General features: G+C 39.5%; 1 protein-coding gene across 5 annotated transcripts in view; it reads right to left on the bottom strand.

The window, feature by feature from the left end:
- The window catches only part of EGF (epidermal growth factor), a 249,875-nt gene that overhangs the window by 47,497 nt on the left and 180,390 nt on the right, over positions 1–21,988 (bottom strand). For all 5 annotated transcript variants that reach the window (XM_069743852.1, XM_069743849.1, XM_069743850.1 and 2 more), the window contains 2 exons: positions 19,474–19,590; positions 16,040–16,165 (listed from right to left, as the gene is read on the bottom strand). In XM_069743852.1, the coding sequence (XP_069599953.1) occupies positions 16,040–16,165; positions 19,474–19,590 (243 nt within the window). The remainder of the gene's footprint in view (positions 1–16,039; positions 16,166–19,473; positions 19,591–21,988) is intronic.

Raw genomic sequence — 21,988 nt, 5'->3', positions numbered from 1 at the left:
TTTATTTTATTATCCGATAATAATCAGATCACTTGTTGCAACCATACGAGTCTATGGGTGGGAGTGAAACATCGGACTGCATTTGGATGTCATCCGAGTGCAGTCTGATTACCACAGACTGAGACAATGGAGAAGATGGAGAAATTAAATTCCCCATTTTCTCCACACTTATGTTGTGATTCTCTCATGCAAAAGAATTGTTTCACACTAAGGTGACACTCAGACTGTGATAGAGTTTGATCTGACTGACATTAACATAATCGGCCCGATTCTATCACATGAGAGAATTTACAACCGTGTGACCCCCTGGCTTAAAGGACATAATGGAAATCTAAGTTATCGATTTATTTATTCATTTCCAGGAGTGATAACAGAGGTACTCAAGAATGCTGAGTTCTAAGTAAAGATCCTGCATAATTGTCATTCAGGGAGGAATACAATAATATACAGACATGTCATATGAACTGACAATTTAATTTTCAAGTAAAGATTAAAATGTTTTTAAATTTGCTGATTCAATTCCTGAAAATACCTGATAAAAGAAAATACCCTCGTTAGTGTTTTATAGACACCAGTATATGTATACTCGTATTGTTATTTCTACAAAAAGACACTTCTGGAAAATTCCTGCAATGTTTTTCCTGAAGAGTCTTTTCGGATGTCTCATCCAAGTGAAGACACCATAAGAATGTACAGGTGATGTCTTTTAACCTCTTCACATCTTTGAAGACATGAAAAGGTTAAAAGAAGCTCATTTGGATGGAACATATGCACTGCAAGTCGTTTTTACATTGCAGAGCATAAGTTCATTATACAGTGTGTCCATAATGTCATGGTGCACTTTTGACCAGTCACAGGATCTTTTTATAGTTTACATTTTGGCGCCCTTTCTCTGGCCCAATCATATCAGACCTGTTCATGAAGAGAGATAACAAGAACCAATCAAACAACACAAACTCATTTAAGCTGTTGCTGAGCCCCCAGTCAGATTAACCCCTGATAAACTGAACTCTGATTAATACACTGCCAGGTCTGTGACATCATGCAACCACAAGATTATGCCAGCTGTGTGGTTTTCCATGCCAGTTGAGATGTGGACGGTACAGAGGAAAGTTCATTGTGTTCTGTCGCTCGCTAAAGTCGAATCCATGACCGAAGTGCTACAAGCCACCACATAGGAATAGGGATAAGCAGTTGAAGGAAACCGTCAGTTTGGTGGAAAAACACCATGATAGGCCCACTTATTTTGTAACAAAATAACATAGTAACATAGTTATTAAGGTTGAAGGAAGACTTTAAGTCCATCTAGTTCAACCCATAGCCTAACCTCTCATGCCCTAACATGTTGATCCAGAGGAAGGCAAAAACACCCCATGTGGCAAAGAGTAAGCTCCACAATGGGGGAAAAAATTCCTTCCCGGCACCACATATGGCAATCAGATTAGTTCCCTGGATCAACACCCTAACAAGGAATCTAGTATGTATACCCTGTAACATTTTATGGAGCAGTCTGTGACAGCAAACACGTATCTTGAGATGTTGGAATTGTATGCAGTGCCACAATTTCCAGACGGTGTCATCTTTCAACAGGACGGCACTCCTCCATACTACACCACTATTGTTTGTGAGTTTCTAGCTAGAACATTCCCCCAGCGGTGGATAGGCAGGGGTTCTGTCGAGCCATAGTCACCACGATCCCCAGATCTGACACCCTTAGACTTTTACTTTTGGGGTTATGTGAGGCAACATGTATACATTAAAGGTATCAACAACATTAATCACTTAAAACAGAGAATCACAGACGTTATTCACTCTGTTACACCAGACGTCCTTAACCGTGTGTGGCAAGAACTTCACTATTGTTTTGATGTGTGTAGGGCAACAAATTAAGCCCACATCGAACGGCACTGAATAGGTATGAAACTGAGAGGGTTTTTCTTTCATTTGGAGCAGATTTCACATTTCTGTCGTTTTTTTGTTGCTTTCCAGTGACTGGTCGAAAGTGCACCATGACTTTACGGACACACTGTATGTTGAATTTTTAAAGCATTCTTTCAGGTGTGTTCATGGTGGAAAACTCCTGAAAAAGACATTGTGTGCACATACCTTTAGGAACATTGCTGGTCTTGTTTGATTTATCAAGACATACAGCTGAAATGTGTCATCACCCATTGTCATCATTAGACACTATAATGGATGCTGGCCACTTAACAGGAGAAATTCTTTCAAGGCTTATTGGGATATTTTAGGCAGAAGTTCATGTTTACCCCCTCTGTGGTGATCTCTTGTATCTGAGAGCACTATTTCTCTGCAAATATGGGGTTAATCTCCTGTGTAACTGGCTTAATGAAGAAGCAGCTACAAGGATTAATGTAAGTTATATGCTGCATCTTACAGTCACCACCACACAGTGAGCGCTGGTGTAATCACTCCCTGGCAGGTTGATTGACAGCCTGTTCTGAAGATACACAGTGCATACACATGTTGCACACACATGCTGAAGTGCTGGCTGTGAATCAATGATCAATAAAGTGGTTAAAGCCTACTCACTGTGTAGTGAACAGTGACTCTAGCTGCTCCTTGCACTGCCCTGATGACTGGAAGGGAGCAGTTGCAGGGAGAATATAAGTTCATTTTCTCCCTATAGCAACTACTACAGTAATTTAAACACTATTTACCTGCCTGCCGATTACCACAAAGTCGACAGTTAGTGCTTCTGGACATGACAGGATTAAGCAACTATTTTTAAAAGACTGAAACGTCAAACATTTAGACATCAAGGGGCACGTAGGCATCACAGTATAACCCCTAGTGAATTACTCTCCAGAGATAAGTGTCCAGATAGGCTGGGGTCACACTTAGTGCATGCTATGTGTGAGGCACACAAAAGATATGTGTCTACAGAGAAATGTCTTCCTAAAAGTCACAGCAGCTTTCCACTTCATCAATATAAATTATTATAAATGAATTGCTAATGGATTGCCTATTATCACTGGTCACACAGGTGGGAAGAAAGGTCAGATTATTGTAAGGAAGTGGACATGCTGCCCATATTCCCCTTTGAAGAACACGTCTATTGCTGTATTGTGCATTGTGAATTGTGATATGCGTTAATAGTGTTGGTGTTGTGCTCTGCCAGATATTAGGGAGCGTTAGAGTTAATATTTTAGACTAGCCCAAAGTAGGAGGTGCTAAGGTTAAGGGATTCAGAAAGTTTCCTGTCAGGACTTCAGATAGGGCCCAGTGTGCGTGAGAGGCAGACCTAAGGTCTGGACAGTAAGCAGTGCCGCATGATGTGGGTGTCCCGAAGTGAGAGGGGGCCAAGAAAGTGGTTAGAATGAACCAAAGCAAAGAAGGAGGAAAACAGACAGAAGGACAGTGTGGTCAACCAGAGACGGCTCTTGAGAGGGAATGCCCAATAATACAGCCCCGAATTTATAACTCAGAAAGGTAACGGGCCAGGAAACATAAGTAGCAGAGAAGCTAAGTACTGGCCATACTAGCAAACTAGTTCCCTTGTGGGGAAAGAAGATGCGGAACTGCGGGTTGAAAATAGAATTCTTGCTAACTGGACTGTAGTGCTTGAGCTGGGTTGTGGTCATGGAAGGTAAAAAAGAGTGGAGAAAGAGACCAAGTGAGTTAAGGGAAAAGAACTGTGTGTGAAAATGCTCCATATTTAGCGAAGGAAAAGTCCATCAAGTTGTGTATCCGCTACCTATTGATCATAACCCCCACCAAGTTATCTTTCAGAAAAAAAATTTTTTTGACTGGTGATCTCATTCAGTGAACTGTTGAAAATCTGGTCCTGGCCAACCTAAGTCATCGGTAACATGCAGACTTATTTTCCGCCATAACATGCAAAAAAAATCTTGCCAAGGTGATTTTCTGGATTTGTTTTCTCATTTTGACTCCCATAGTTGTGGTTTACCTATGATGTCAATTACAGGCCTCTCTCATCTATTTAAGTGGGAGAAGTTACACAATTGGTGGCTGACTAAATACTTTTTTCCCCATTGTATAATATATGAGAGTCACTTTGTGTATTGAAGAACTGAAATAAATTCACTTTTTGATGATCTTCTAATTTTGTGAGAAGCACTTGTATATACTGTATCTATTGCTCAGTACAGCTCCTCTATGGTCTGGTGTAATAAGCACGGGGAGAGTGTCAGCTCTTAGCCATACCAGAAGATTAAAATTGTGGATCATAACGCTACACACAAGTCTGATGTTAGAAGACTCATACTCATAAAATATGGTTTCCCTTACTTATTGGTATGGTAGCTGGTATTATTTTATGCTGCAATTAATATTAAAAAAAAGTTGACAAAACAATCTAGATAATACAAAATAAAATATTAGCAACTCTACAATTGCAATTATTGTCTTTTTGCATGTAGGCACTGTTAACTGCAGATTACCATACATATAAATATTATATGATATAGATAAAAGGAAACCTTTTTTCACCTAAGACTTTTGAAGTTCTACGTCGGTGTGACATCTTCATGACCCTCATGACTATTCAACAGAACCAGCTATCTGATGAGTTTAACAACCGGGTCACTGTTGATTTGAGCTCTGTATTCCTAATAATGATTTCCAATAAATCTATGTACTTGTTTCATGTGTGTCCTTTTTTTTATACAGCTGGCATAGGAAACAGAGCGAAATGAAGATGTAAGCATTGATGATTTGTGGCTTTAGCCATTGATCTGAGAGCAGGCCTATCAATTATGATGCCCAAAGAAATGCATCTATTTTCTAAAGGCTGAAACATTTAGGCATTTAACTAAATATATTATCTGCATACTAGACATGCAAATTAACAAACATAAAGGGGAACTCAATTCTTTAGAAATCATGGCAAAACCAAGATAGAGTTACACAAATGGACCAGTAAGGAGATACACAAACGACTAGACATTTTTGTAGACCGGTGTTTCCTGCACTGCTTCCCATGGCTGCAGATGCAGAGAGATGGTAAAAAGTTGCCTAGATTTTGTGTCTGCAGAGATTAGATTAGTTGTTGCGTGTTTAAAGTAATAAACTATTATCTAAACAATTAAAAAATCTTTAACCCCTTAGTGACAGAGCCAATTTGGTACTTAATGACCAGGCCAATTTTTGCAATTCTGACCACTGTCACTTTATGAGGTTATAACTCTGGAACGCTTCAACGGATCCCGCTGATTCTGAGATTGTTTTTTCGTGACATATTGTACTTCATGTTAGTGGTAACATTTCTTCGATATTACTTGCGATTATTTATGAAAAAAACGGAAATATGGCGAAAATTTTTAAAATTTTGCAATTTTCAAACTTTGTATTTTTATGCCCTTAAATCAGAGAGATATGTCATGAAAAATAGTTAATAAATAACATTTCCCACATGTCTACTTTACATCAGCACAATTTTGGAAACAAAATTTTTTTTTGTTAGGGAGTTATAAGGGTTAAAAGTTGACCAGCAATTTCTCATTTTTACAACACCATTTTTTTTTAGGGACCACATAACATTTGAAGTCATTTTGAGGGGTCTATATGATAGAAAATAATGAAGTGTGACACCATTCGAAAAACTACACCCCTCAAGGTTCTCAAAACCACATTCAAGAAGTTTATTAACCCTTTACGTGCTTCACAGGAACTGAAACAATGTGGAAGGAAAAAATGAACATTTAACTTTTTTTTGCAAACATCTTAATTCAGAACCATTTTTTTTATTTTCACAAGTGTAAAAACAGAAATGTAACCATAAATTTTGCTATGCAATTTCTCCTGAATACGCCAATACCCCATATGTGGGGGTAAACCACTGTTAGGGCGCACCGCAGAACTTAGAAGTGAAGGAGCGCCGTTTGACTTTTTCAATGCAGAATTGGCTGGAATTGAGATCGGACACCATGTCACATTTAGAGAGCCCCTGATGTACCTAAACAGTGGAAACTCCCCACAAGTGACACCATTTTGGAAACTAGACCCCTTAAGGAACTTATCTAGATGTGTGGTGAGCACTTTGAACCCCCAAGTGCTTCACAGAAGTTTATAACGTAGAGCCGTGAAAATAAAAAATCGCTTTTGTTTACACAAAAATGATCTTTTCGCCCACAAATTCTTATTTTCACAAGGGTAACAGGAGAAATTAGACCACAAAAGTTGTTGTGCAATTTCTCCTGAGTACGCTGATACCCAATATGTGGGGGTAAACAACTGTTAGGGCGCACCGCAGAGCTTGGAAGAGAAGGAGTGCCGTTTTACTTTTTCAATGTAGAATTGGCTGGAATTGAGATTGGACGCCATGTCGCGTTTGGAGAGCCCCTGATGTGCCTAAACAGTGGAAACCCCCCACAAGTGACACCATTTTGGAAACTAGACCCCTTAAGGAACTTATCTAGATGTGTGGCGAGCACTTTGAACCCCCATGTGCTTCACAGAAGTTTATAACGTAGAGCCGTGAAAAAAAAAAATTGCATTTTTTCTAAAAAAATGATTTTTTGCCCACAAATTTTTATTTTCACAAGGGTAACAGGAGAAATTAGACCACTAAAGTTGTTGTGCAATTTCTCCTGAGTACGTCGATACCCAATACGTGGGGGTAAACCACTGTTTGGGCGCACCGCAGAGCTTGGAAGAGAAAGAGTGCCGTTTTACTTTTTCAATGTAGAATTGGCTGGAATTGAGATCGGACGCCATGTCGCGTTTGGAGAGCCCCTGATGTGCCTAAACAGTAGAAATCCCCCACAAGTGACCCCATTTTGGAAACTAGACCCCCCATGGAACTTATCTAGATGTGTGGTGAGAACCTTGAATGCCCAAGTGCTTCACAGAAGTTTATAATGCAGAGCCGTGAAAATAAAAAATATTTTTTTATTCCACAAAAAAGATTTTTTAGCCACCAAATTTTTATTTTCACAAGGGTAACAAGAGAAATTGGACCCCAAACGTTGTTGTCCAATTTGTCCTGAGTATGCTGGTACCCCATATGTGGGGGTAAACCACTGTTTGGGCGCACGGCAGAGCTCGGAAGGAAGGAGCGCCGTTTTGGAATGCAGACTTTGATAGAATGGTCTGCGGGTATTATGTTGCGTTTGCAGAGCCCCTGATGTACCTAACCAGTAGAAACCCTCCACAAGTGACCCCATTTTGGAAACTAGACCCCCCAAGGAACTTATCTAGATGTGTGGTGAGAACTTTGAATGCCCAAGTGCTTCACAGAAGTTTAGAATGCAGAGTCGTGAAAATAAAAAATATTTTTTTTCCACAAAAAAGATATTGTAGCCCCCAAGTTTTTATTTTCACAAGGGTAACAGGAGAAATTGGACTGCAATAGTTGTTGTCCAATTTATCCCGAGTACGCTGATGCGCCATATGTGGGGATAAACCACTGTTTGGGCGCACGGCAGAGCTCAGAAGGGAAGGAGCGCCTTTTTGGAATGCAGACTTTGATAGAATGGTCTGTGGGCATTATGTTGCGATTGCAGAGCCCCTGATGTACCTAAACTGTAGTAACCCCCCACAAGTGACCCCATTTTGGAAACTAGACCCCCCAAGGAACTTATCTAGATGTGTGGTGAGAACTTTGAATGCCCAAGTGCTTCACAGAAGTTTAGAATGCAGAGTCGTGAAAATAAAAAATATTTTTTTTTTCACAAAAAAGATATTGTAGCCCCCAAGTTTTTATTTTCACAAGGGTAACAAGAGAAATTGGACCCCAGAAGTTGTTGTCCAATTTATCCCGAGTACGCTGATGCCCCATATGTGGGGGTAACCCACTGTTTGGGCGCACGGCAGAGCTCAGAAGGGAGGGAGCACCATTTGACTTTTTGAGCGCAAAATTGGCTGTCGTGTTTGGAGACCCCCTGATGTACCTAAACAGTGGAAACCCCCCAATTCTAGCTCCAACCCTAACCCCAACACACCTCTAACCCTAATCCCAACCTCATCCATAATCCTAATCACTAACCCTAACCATAATCACAACCCTTACCCCAAAACAACCCTAATGTCAACCCTAACCATAACCCTAATCAAAACCCTAAATCCAACACACCCCTAATCCTAATCTCAACCCTAACCTCAAACCTAACCCTAATCCCAATACACCCCTAATCACAACCCTAACCTTAACCCTAATCCCAAACCTAACCCTAATCCCAAGCGTAACCCTAATGCCAACCCTAACCCTAATACCAACCCTAATCCAAACCCTAACCCTAATCCCAGCTCTAACCCTAACTTTAGCCCCAACCCTAGGCCTAACTTTAGCCCCAACCCTAACCCTAAGGCTACTTTCACACTTGCGTCGTTTGGCATTCCGTCGCAATCCGTCGTTTTGGACAAGAAACGGATCCTGCAAATGTGCCCGCAGGATGCGTTTTTTGCCCATAGACTTGTATTGCCGACGGATCGTGACGGATGGCCACACGTCGCGTCCGTCGTGCACTGGATCAGTTGTGTTTTGGCGGAGCGTCGGCACAAAAAACGTTCAATGAAACGTTTTTTGTACGTCGCATCCGCCATTTCTGACCGCGCATGCGTGGCCGTAACTCCGCCCCCTCCTCCCCAGGACATAGATTGGGCAGCGGATGTGTTGAAAAACTACAGCTGCTGCCCACGTTGTGCACAATTTTCACAACGTGCGTCGGTATGTCGGGCCGACGCATTGCGACGGCCCCGTACCGACGTAAGTGTGAAAGAAGCCTAACCCTAAGTTTAGCCCCAACCCTAACCCTAAATTTAGCCCCAACCCTAAATTTAGCCCCAACCCTAGCCCTAACCCTACCCCTAACCCTAACCCTACCCCTAACCCTACCCCTAACCCTACCCCTAACCCTAACCCTACTCCTAACCCTTCCCCTAACCCTACCCCTAACCCTACCCCTAACCCTACCCCTAACCCTAACCCTACCCCTAACCCTACCCCTAACCCTACCCCTAACCCTAACCCTAACCCTAACCCTACCCCTAACCCTAACCCTACCCCTAATTTTAGCCCCAACTGCTGTTCTCCTGCCGGCCGGCAGATGGAGACAGATGGCGGGCGCACTGGGCATGCGTCCGCCATGTTCTGCTGCCGGCGGCCAGGAGGAGCAGCAAGAGGATCCAGGGACCTAGGTGAGTATGCTAGGGTCCCCGAATCCCCCTATTTCTCTGTCCTCTGATGTGCGATCACATCAGAGGACAGAGAATTACACTTTACTTTTTTTTTTTTTTTGCGGTCGCCGGTAAACAGTTAATTACCGGCGATCGCAAAACAGGGGTCGGTAATACCGACCCCGATCGTGCTCTTTGGGGTCTCGGCTACCCCCGGCAGCCGAGACCCCAAAGATTCTCCCGGTGCCGGCCGGCGGGCGCACTGCGCATGCGCCCGCCATTTTGAAGATGGCGGCGCCCACCGGGAGACACGAGGAGCATCGGGGGAGCTAGGTGAGTATTGGGGGGCCACCTGGGACCCCTTTTCTCTGTCCTCCGATGTGCGATCACATCGGAGGACAGAGAAATTAAAAAGAGATCGCTTTTTTTTTTTTTTTTTGCGATCGCCGGTAAACGGTTAATTACCGGCGATCGCAAATGCGGGGTGGGTTAAAAACCCCCCGAATCATGTTCTCTGGGGTCTCGGCTACCCTCGGCAGCCGAGACCCCGGAGAAAATCGGCCTCTGGGGGGCGCTATGGACTTTTTCCACAGCGCCGTTAATTAACGGCGCTGTGGTTTAAGTACCCTTAGCGGCCGCCGTTAAAAGGCGTATCGGCGGTCGCTAAGGGGTTAAACTGCAACTAGAAAGAACTTCCAGATTATACAAGTCACTGAGGTCATTTTCATGCCACGAAATTTAAATCGTAGCATATTTTGGAAAAATTCATCCATAAAGGATTGAAAATAGAATTTGATAGAGTATGTTTACAATATGGTGCCCAATATGGTTTTTACCTAAAAAGGAGTGAATTGGCAGGACAAAAAATAATGATAACAAAAAGCAGGTTAAACCTGTCATAGTAGTGTAGCGTGTCCTCGTAGAATTTTTTCCAGTGGAGAAGGAAGGAGAGCCTTTTTTACGCGGATCCAGCCATCTGCTTTTTTCCCCTAGCAGTGTCCAAATAAAGTGATTAAGGGAAAGTGATGCGAGAACGGATCCCATAGTTTGCTAATGACAACTGATGCCGTGTTTACATCAGCTGTGATTGAATGAGACATAAAAAAAGTGATCCGGATGGTAAGGAAATATGGAAACCCTACTTTAGTCCTGCGTATTAGGAATTTAATACAGAAAGAAGGAAGAACACTCCAAACAACAAAGTACGAATCATACACCATTTTACAGTGTGTATATACAGTGGGGCAAAAAAGTATTTAGTCAGTCAGCAATAGTGCAAGTTCGACCACTTAAAAAGATGAGAGGCGTCTGTAATTTACATCATAGGTAGACCTCAACTATGGGAGACAAATTGAGAAAAAAAAAATCAAGAAAATCACATTGTCTGTTTTTTAATCAATATTTTTTTATTTTATTTTTTTATGCATATTATGGTGGAAAATAAGTATTTGGTCAGAAACAAACAATCCAGATTTCTGGCTCTCACAGACCTGTAACTTCTTCTTTAAGAGTCTCCTCTTTCCTCCACTCATTACCTGTAGTAATGGCACCTGTTTAAACTTGTTATCAGTATAAAAAGACACCTGTGCACACCCTCAAACAGTCTGACTCCAAACTCCACTATGGTGAAGACCAAAGAGCTGTCAAAGGACACCAGAAACAAAATTGTAGCCCTGCACCAGGCTGGGAAGACTGAATCTGCAATAGCCAACCAGCTTGGAGTGAAGAAATCAACAGTGGGAGCAATAATTAGAAAATGGAAGACATACAAGACCACTGATAATCTCCCTCGATCTGGGGCTCCACGCAAAATCCCACCCCGTGGGGTCAGAATGATCACAAGAACGGTGAGCAAAAATCCCAGAACCACGCGGGGGGACCTAGTGAATGAACTGCAGAGAGCTGGGACCAATGTAACAAGGCCTACCATAAGTAACACACTATGCCACCATGGACTCAGATCCTGCAGTGCCAGACGTGTCCCACTGCTTAAACCAGTACATGTCCGGGCCCGTCTGAAGTTTGCTAGAGAGCATTTGGATGATCCAGAGGAGTTTTGGGAGAATGTCCTATGGTCTGATGAAACCAAACTGGAACTGTTTGGTAGAAACACAACTTGTCGTGTTTGGAGGAAAAAGAATACTGAGTTGCATCCATCAAACACCATACCTACTGTAAAGCATGGTGGTGGAAACATCATGCTTTGGGGCTGTTTCTCTGCAAAGGGGCCAGGACGACTGATCCGGGTACATGAAAGAATGAATGGGGCCATGTATCGTGAGATTTTGAGTGCAAACCTCCTTCCATCAGCAAGGGCATTGAAGATGAAACGTGACTGGGTCTTTCAACATGACAATGATCCAAAGCACACCGCCAGGGCAACGAAGGAGTGGCTTCGTAAGAAGCATTTCAAGGTCCTGGAGTGGCCTAGCCAGTCTCCAGATCTCAACCCTATAGAAAACCCTTGGAGGGAGTTGAAAGTCCGTGTTGCCAAGCGAAAAGCCAAAAACATCACTGCTCTAGAGGAGATCTGCATGTAGGAATGGGCCAACATACCAACAACAGTGTGTGGCAACCTTGTGAAGACTTACAGAAAACGTTTGACCTCTGTCATTGCCAGTAAAGGATATATTACAAAGTATTGAGATGAAATTTTGTTTCTGACCAAATACTTATTTTCCACCATAATATGCAAATAAAATGATAAAAAAACATACAATGTGATTTTCTGGATTTTTTTTTCTCAGTTTGTCTCCCATAGTTGAGGTCTACCTATGATGTAAATTACAGACGCCTCTCATCTTTTTAAGTGGTGGAACTTGCACTATTGCTGACTGACTAAATACTTTTTTGCCCCACTGTATACTTAAGTAACTTTGTATATATACTATATCATTTATAATGCATTTATCCTGATTTACAGCCTGTATGATACTCCGGAGCTGCATTCACAATTCTAAAGCCTTTAAAGCTGAAGATTTCAGCATTTCTTGGCTTAAGTTGGCATAAAGCCTGCTCAGGTGATTTATATCCTGAAAAGTGTCATTCCCATGACTTGTAGTTTACAGCAATGTAGAAAAAGATAATTATGGCATTATAAGAACCTTATTTAGTTCTAAGGCTTGGGCTATAGATGGACTTCTTTCAAGAGATTTCCGAGAGATTTTCAATTTGCTATATAGAGACAAAAAAAAACAGAACTAGAACTTTTTAAAATTGCTTGGAAATCCCAGCAAGCAGCCGTAAAAAAATTAACTGATGACTCAATTGACCACATAATTTTATTATTAAGTTATTTTTAAGCTACTCAATGCATTCCTATGGGATTTCTCAGCAGTTAAACTAAAAAGTCGAGATGTAATCCTAGGAATGTGTTTGACAACAAGTTTTTTCTTTTCATTTTCACTCACAAGTTGCAGAAATGTGAAAGTAAACCAAGTAAACCAGGGTTATGATATAGAATGTGACTGCAGAATAAGTAAAGCAACATTGATGCAGTGTTATCAGGCTAATGATGTAGATTTTATATATAAAAGGCAGCACTAGCAAGCAGTATGTTAAAAATGGGTGCCAGACCTTTCAGGTAAAGACCGATCCTCAATATAGTACAAAAACGATGAAGACGGCACTTTTTCTTAGAAAAAATATAGTGGTTTATTAGCCCATACGGGCTCCTACGACGTTTCGGCTCAAGTCTTAAAGGGAACCTGTCACCTGAATTTGGCGGGACCGCTTTTGGGTCATATGGGCGGAGTTTTCGGTGTTTGATTCACCCTTTCCTTACCCACTGGCTGCATGCTGGCCGCAATATTAACTTTAGCCCCAACTCTAACTTTAGCCCCAACCCTAACCCTAACTTTAGCCCCAACCCTAACTTTAGCCCCAACCCTAACCCTAACCCTAATGGGAAAATGGAAACAAGTACATTTTTTTTCCCCTAAGGCGGTGATAATGGGGAGCTTGATTTACTATTTATTGCGGATTTTTACAGTGGGTTTTTATGATTGGCAGCTGTCACACACTAAAAGATGCTTTTTATTGCAAAAAATATTTTTTGCGTTACCACATTCTGAGAGCTATAATTTTTCCATATTTTGGTCCACAGAGTCATGTTACATCTTGTAAAATTGATAAAGCAGTTTTATTCTTCGGGTCAGTACAATTACAGCGATATCTCATTTATATAATTTTTTTATGTTTTGGCGCTTTTATACAATAAAAACTATTTTATTGAAAAAATAATTATTTTTGCATCGCTTTATTCTGAGGGCTATAACTTTTAAATTTTTTCGCTGATGATACTGTATGGTGGCTCGTTTTTTGCAGGACAAGATGACATTTTCGGCAATACAATGTTTATTTATATCCGTCTTTTTTATCACATTTTATTCCACTTTTTGTTCGGCGGTATGATGATAAAACATTGTTTTTTGCCTAGTTTTTTTTTTACAGTGTTCACTGAAGGGATTAACTAGTGCGACAGTTTTATGGGTCAAATCGTTAAGGACGCGGCGATACTAAATATGTGTACTTTTATTGTTTTTTTTTGCTTTTTTTACATAAAGAAATGTATTTATTGGAACAATATATATATATTTTTTTTACATATATAAATATTTTTTTTTTTTACTTTTTTTACTTTGTCCCAGTGTGGGACATTATGGTAAAGTGTCAGATCTCTGATCTGACACTTTGCAATGCACGGTGTCAGATCAGCGATCTGACAGGCACTGCAGGAGGCTTGCTGGCGCCTGCTGTGAGCAGGCACTTGCAAGCAATCTCCCTGCAGGACCCGGAAGGAGCCCCGTGGCCATTTTGAATCCGGGGCCTGCAGGGAGGAGGACGGAGGAGATGCTCGGAGCAACGCAATCACATCTCAGGGTCTCAGGGAAGCACACGGGGAGCCCCCCCATGTGCGATGCTTCCCTATGCTGCCGGAACGCTGCGTTCATGTTTGATCGCAGTGTTCCAGGGGTTATTGTGCCAGGAGTGGTCCTTGACTGCTCCTGGCACATAGTGCCTAATGTCAGCTGTGATAGTCAGCTGACACCTGGCCGTGGTCGGCCGCGCTCCCCCCGTGAGCGCGGCTGATCGGGTTAGACGTACTATCCCGTTGGTGGTCATACGGGCCCATACCACCTCGACGGGATAGTACATCTAATGTCAGAAAGGGGTTAAACTACTCAGCGCTAATTTAGAGCAAAGACAGAAAAGTCTAAGTGGTAAATGCCTTTCTGAGGAACGATTGATGAAAGCAGTGTTCCCCAAACTCCTTTCCTCACGGTTCCCAGCAGGTCATGTTTTCAGCATTAGCATTGTACAGGTGGTGAAGTATCATCAAGGCATCAGGAATTCTCTCACCTGTACAATACTATAAAAATCCTGAAAACTTGACCTGTGGGGGCTGTAAGGACTGGAGGTTTGGAAACACTGGCTTAAAGGGATTATCAACTACTACTACAACTACTAGGACAACTTCTCAATCTGAATGTTTGGAATAAATAAAATAAAAGCACTTATACTCATCTCCCATTCCAAAGCCATTCCAGTGGTGTTGGCACTAGCATTCCTGGGGCTCTCATGCAATTGTTACGACACATGAGACCTGAGCCCAATCAGTGCTGGCTTCACTATACCCGCCTTCAGAAGTATCGAACATCAACAGGAAGCCTGGACTGTGGCTGCTCTTTGACCTCCTCTTGATGTTCGATTTGACCAAAGGTGAGGACAGTGACGCCAGAGCTGATTGGGCGCAGGGCTCACATGTCGTAACAACTGCATGAGAGCCCCATGAAATCTAGTGCCAACACTGCTGGAATGGCTCTGACATGGGAGGTGAGTATAAATGTTTTTATTTTATAGGAGCCAAACATTAAGGTCCCCTCGGGAAAATGAATTGCCCACCCTTGGTATAAAGCTATCACATTTTATATATTTAATCTGGAAAGTTAAGCAGTGTTTTAAAAAAATATACAAAGTTGATACAAAATGGGAATAAGACAAAATCGTACATACAATTACAGAAAATAAAAGGGATAGCAAAAGAAAATTGCTAAACTTTTGTCACAGAAATGGCTCAGAGCTTAAAGGAGGAAAGTAATCCTTAGTAAAAAGGATACAACACACAGCAATCTGTACCTTCCAAGACTGACAAAATACAAAAACCCAAATTCTGCTTTTTATTAGCTCAAGGTTATGCCCACATGCCTCCCCTTAGTGAGCTCATATGGGGCTCGTCGTGACTTGTGCTAGATCTTTTAGAATTTTATTTCCAACTTTCAGGATATCTTTGCTCCTGCAGGTCCCAGACAGTACATATTGTCATCATGTTTCCTATTGCAATTTTACCTTTCTATAGAGATGAAACATGGCATGGATAGCATCGTCCATCAAATGGATATTAAGTTGGAAGTATTAGAATACACTTAGGATGATGTGAGTAACTGCGTTATATTCGTCCCTTCACAAAAATATATCTCCCATAAATATTGGATTGATGCAAAATCCAATGTTCATCACTGACCACTGGTTCCAATGTGTCTCAGAAAAGCCCTTTGAACACAGGAAGCTCTTGTCTAAGAAGTGTATTTATCTGCTGCTGCATAAACGAATCCCAGTCTTGGTGGCTGGTACCCAGATCACATCTTTGCTGTTGTGATTACATGGTCAATGCAGTAGGTCCCTACTTCAATGGATGTTGAAGTGTCAGCTCTCTCAACTCCCCAGATTTAATTATTTTCTCACTTTCCCAGTTTTAATAAATCTCATATGTTTAATGTGAGGGTGATATGTCCCCTCACAGGAGATGTCTTTATGAATTTTTAACTTTTCTCCATGATACGCTTCACATGTTCAAAGTTCAAATGTTGCTGTACAATATTGGAATTCAGCAGATTTTTGTAATCACACCCAAACTCAACATTGTAAATGACTTGTCACTTACCAGAGCACTCAAGACCATTGCCCTGAAAACCTTCCTTGCATTTGCAGATATATCCACCCTCCATATTAACACATTCCGCTCGGGGTGAATCACAAGCAGCAATTTGTAAAAGGCATTCATCAATATCTGAAGGAAGGACAATAAATGATATTATTATATAAATGATATTATATAAGCACTGCATAAGCCACCAAGTATTCTACACTGTAATACATAATAAAGCATCAAGTTCTATACCACCACACTGAAAATACAGAATCGTTTCCTCTATACTAAGAGCATGTCTTATAATATCCTTCTATAAGCAACTGAATTCAGGATGGGGTGTGGAATGTGGTTGCCGCTTTTTCACCCCTTTGTTACTACTTTGCTACTAGTAATATTAGGGTTTTACATGGCAGTTGTTTTTATCAGAATGGAATTCAAGAAAGGAGGTGTACTTAAAAATTTGTAATACATGACAAAGTGCGTGCATGGAAATTGCATTACTCATAGTTTACATTCCACACTCACAGTATGTTTTATTAACAGGAGATCCCTGCCGTATTTGAAAAGTAATGTCACATCTGTATGCGTGATATCAAATTATACAATGTTTCTTGGCTTTCACAATATTTATCATACATTCTTCCCAAAATGGTGTGACAAACTTTGTAATATGGGAATCCAATGGGAAGCCTCTGTTTTAAACCTTTCCCAACATGGCTATTTTCCTACTTTCTGCCTTTTCGTTTTTCCCTCTCCCTCTTCCAAAAACCATAACTTTTGTATTTTTCTCTCAACATTGCCACATGAGGGCTTTTTTTCTGCAGTACAAGATGTACTTTTGAAAGACACCATTAATATTATCAGGTGAAGTACTGGAAAAAGGGGAGAAAATATAAGTGCAGCGAAATTGCAAAAAAAAGTGGAATATTGCAATTTTTGGGGGGGGGTTCTGTTTATGGTGCTCACTACACGGTAATTACCCAGCAATATGATTCTCCAGGTCAGTATGATTATGCAGATACCACACATGCATTTTTTTTTTTATTTACGTGGTGAAAAAAATTGAGGGGCATTTTTTGCATATGTCGCTATTTTCTGAGACCCATAATGTTTTCAGTTTTCAGTCACAAGGGCTGTGTAGGGATTTGTTTTTTGCAGTCTGAAACAACGTTTTCTTGATACCATTTTGCAGTAGATGCAACATTTTTGATCGCCTTGAGAACTTCAGTTTCATTATACACTACAGTACTGTAGTATGAGGTACAGTATATAGTATAAGCAATCAAACAATCACAGATTCCATTCCCCCAAAAAAGACAAAAAAAAAGTTATTGTAAAAAATAAAAATATAAAGTTAAAATCACCTCCCTATTCCCCATTCAAAAAAATGTAAAATAAAACATAAATGAACATATTTGGTGCCATTGTTAAATCTCTTAAAATATTATTATTATTAAACTATATGTTAAGCCCAAAAAAATTAAATGTCAGTATTTAACTCCTTAACGGAGGTACTTTTGTTTTTGCATTTTCATTTTTTTGCTCCCCTTCTTCCCAGAGCCATACATTTTTTATTTTACGTTCAAAATGGCCATATGAGGGCTCGTTTTTTTTTTTGGGGGGGGGGACAAATTGTACCGACACCATTGGTTTTAGCATATCGTGTCCTGGAAAATGGGGAAAAAAATTCCAAGTGCGGTGAAATTGAAAAAAAAGTGCCATTCAACAGCTGTTTTATTTTGAATGGGGTGAAAAGGGGTGATTTGACCTTTCATATTTTTTTTATTTTTTTAAATATTTTTTAAAACTTTTTTTTTACTCTTTGCATGCTTCAATAGTCTTCATGGGAGACTAGAAGCTGCAGTTGTCTGAGCGGCTCTGCTACATACAGGCGATGCTCAGTTCTCCTGTATGTAGCAGAAACCGATGGGCAGGATTTCATAGATTGACAGCAGTATTTAACAGGTTAACAGCTGTGGGTGGATCATGTTTCCACCCGCGGCTGTTATACATTTGACATGTGCCGGGAAAGATGTGAGCTCAGCGTCGGAGCCCACATCAAAAGGAGGGATTCCGACGTGGGTGTACTATTACGTCCAACGTCGGAAAAGGGTTAAAAAGTATCTCAGAATATGGCGACCTCTCACTCTGCCCATTTTTTTCATACAATTATCCAAGGAGAAGGTGAGCTTGAGCATATCTATGAATTTATAAATTACTTTATAAACATCCTATTGAATAGATGTCTACATTTCCATATTTCCGATGTCCTCACAAATGCTCAATCTGCGTATATTGATAGATGTGCCTAGGCTCGGACTGGCTCATAAGAGAACAGGAGAATCCTAGGGTGGGCCTCCATGCATTACTTGGCATAATATACTGAATTCACTCTATACAGACAAAGGCAACATCTTATTAATTTACCAATCAACCCAGTTTGTTGCTATAGAAATCTACGAATGAGGGTAAAGCCATATTAGCATGTAGCTGAAAAGTGGGGCCCTGGAGGTGATGTTACTGACAATGGTCAATGGTCATGCAGGTGCATTTACACATGCTTATTTTGTCTGCATAAGTGCCAATTGATCTGGCGATTGTTTCTTGGCTTGATTTTCCAGGCTGATGAACCAATGGGAGAGAACACTTGTTAATATAAGTGTTCTGTCGCCATACAGTAACATTTATCTGAAGCACATCCCACATCTGCTTGCAAGTGGCGATATACTGCCGTTAATAATTATATTTTTGCTGACATACATGGTCCGATCAGCCATTGCATGTTTGACGGGTAATCGCTAAGAACGTGACAACGAACACTTGTTTGCTGATTATCTCCTCTTGTCAATGCACCAATACCCTATATTACATAGGTTTTTTCCGTTCTTGTCCTCTTTATCCCAGACCCTTTTCTTTTCCTCCTTCTTATCCTCATCACTTGTTGCATGTTTGTTTGATTGTTAGAAGACTGTTATAAAAGTTATATTTTCTATCAGATAGCGTTTATTTATAAAGAATGAGAAAGTATTTTTTATTTGCACGTCAGGAGACAGAGTATGACGTGGAGAATGTTCTACCATCATTTATTTTACTTGCCGTAACATTTACAAAAATGTGATCACTAAAATACAGCGATCGGTCACTTCGAGGACAGTTTACGCAAAGTTGGCTCACATGAGCAAAAATCTTGAAAAGCTAAAGTTGGCTAAGATAACAAGTATAAAAAGTTTGTTTGGATGAAAGAAATGTTTTATAGATCACATCCGTGTCAGTCTGTTCATTCCCACGGATTTCCAGAGCCAAGACACTTAATAATAATTTGGTGATGCGCTCTGCATTCATGGCGGCAAGCTTATAGCTTGGCGCTGACAAAGTGCTCAGCATACCTTTATGTCACCTACTATTAAAGAGAAAGTCATAAAGAAGGATTTGATAAATGTCATTACCATTACAGGTCCTGCCATTCCCAGTATAGCCTTCCAAGCACTGGCATCTTGGTCCATCTTCTGATGGCACACAGCGTGCATTGATATCGCACTGACTCTGCACGCAGAAACGCTCATCTGTTCAGAGAACAAAGTTTACAGGCTTACAAATCTGCCAAAGAAAGAATTACACAAGGAACAGGTGCACTTACTATGTGACCTTTTAAAATCACTTTTTCAGGTCAATATGGATTATTCTTAAAATACAATCATGGCAACTAGTTATTAGAGTATATAGCTGTCTATAGTTTCCAACAAGGGAAGATTTGGCAAGATTAACAGTGTGAATCCCTAGCTCAGGTCTACGCCGCAAATAAGATAACACAGATTCACTACAGTTTCTACATGTGTAAATGAGCAACTCATCATTGTTATTAATAACTAAGAAAAGTAAAATGCAGGTTCATAAGAAGGTTTGTCAGAGGCCGCTGTTATCTTAAAAATAAATAAATAAATAAATATATATATTTTAAGACAACAGCGGCCTCTGACAAACCTTCTATATATATATATATATATATATATATATATAGATATATATAGATATATATAGATATATATATAGATATATATGCTGTCATTTAGATATATATGTATTTAAATGGCTGCAGCATATGTAAATACATTTATATGTACATATATACACATATGTATATATAATATATAAATATATATATATGTATATATATGTATATGCATATATATATATATATATATATATATATCAAAAATGTTAAGCTACATAAAGATACAAATTGTTTAATTTACCTAGATGCTTTCTAATGTGTGATTGAGACATATAATTACATTTATATCTATTTTTTACATGCAGTTATTGTGTACTAATAACTTTGTTATGTCTGTGCGAACACATATAACTATTAAACGTATTAAAACATTAAATATAACAGTATATTAAGGATGGGTGAGGTAGATCTATAGGTATCCGACTGAGAATGTGTTTCAGATTATTAAGGTTATGCAGTTTCGGGATCGCTCTTCCCAATCTTTGTGCAATGAGCAATTCTTTAACTAAATAAATAAATAGAAGCTTAAACATGAATGATATTTAGGCCGTGTTCCCATATTTTGTCTGCAGGTGTCTGCATCAATGATTCTCATCTGATTATTGTGTTTTTGCTGCATTTTTAATGAACCTTTGGTGCCCATTTAACACAATGTTTATTTTATTTTTATTTTTTTTTAGTGCCGAAACTGTAACCCATTAATTTTTCAGGCTCCCCATTGAAGATTCACGTGCAGAGGTTTTCATGAAATACTCATTTTGCTTGAATTGTTAAACACAGCAGATTTTTTGCAAATAAAAAATGCAGCAGAAAGAACACAGCATTTATACTATATAGGATCATGGCTTCAAGGTTTTTCTTTTTGGGTAAAGATTTTGTTAGCCAAGACTAATTATAGTCACTTCCTTTGTCATATAAAAAAAATTAACATATGATAACTTGTGGAAATTGCCAAGTATTACAGAGTATTACTTTTATCATCAGATCACCAAAAAAGTAATATTCTCAATTAATCACAAATGTCTGACACTTTTATAAAATCACTATTAATCATCACAATTATTATAGTGCCAGCAAAGAGATGAGTGGGAACACTTGATTGCAAATTAAACAATTACAATGTTTTGGCTTATAAATGAGCGTGTAATTAGCCCCAGGAAAAATATAATGATAAAGAATATTTGCAATTAAAGTCCTTTATCGTGATCGCCATTACAACCATAAAATATGTTTTGGGGGGCATTATATCCCTGCTTCTTATAAATAATTTCACAGAACTGCATACCAAGTTCTCACAAAATAAAAGCAAAATGCCTTAAAATAATACCAAAACCGTGAAATATTAAACAGATAAAGATCCATTCTCACGTTATTAAATGTTGAATTAAATTACCTGAAATCAACAAAATATTATAAGCCCATAAAACATAAAAGGGGTAATGTAGAAAAAGTGTCTTTTGGATGTCTCCCTATTAGAAAAGTCAAACTCTGCATCAGACATATGTTGGACACGATAGTGATTTTGATAATGCATATTTTTAACCCTGTAAAATGTGGAAATATGTTGATATCCATTTTATCTTTTTATGTATGTTTTAGTATTATAAGTTTTAAGTTATGACATCTGCGACTTTCATAACTTCTTATTCATGATCCTGATACAGATAAGTCATAAGTGAATACTCAGATAAATAGATAAATAAAGACTCTCTATAAAAACTAAAAAGATAAATGAAACCTAGATAGATAAATACTAGATATATAGAGAAAGAAAGAAAGAAGGAAAGAAAGAAAGAAAGAAAGAAAGAAAGATAGATAGATAGATAGATAGATAGATAGATAGATAGATAGATAGATAGATAGAAGTAGGAACAGCATCAGATACTACCTCAAAGTCATGCAAAGCTTCCTCAGTCAATGTTCAAATGGCTATCAAAATACTTCTAGAT

The sequence above is a fragment of the Ranitomeya imitator genome, chromosome 1 (genome assembly GCF_032444005.1).
Source record: "Ranitomeya imitator isolate aRanImi1 chromosome 1, aRanImi1.pri, whole genome shotgun sequence".
Taxonomy (NCBI): domain Eukaryota; kingdom Metazoa; phylum Chordata; class Amphibia; order Anura; family Dendrobatidae; genus Ranitomeya; species Ranitomeya imitator.
This window is presented reverse-complemented; position numbering and strand designations above follow the sequence as displayed.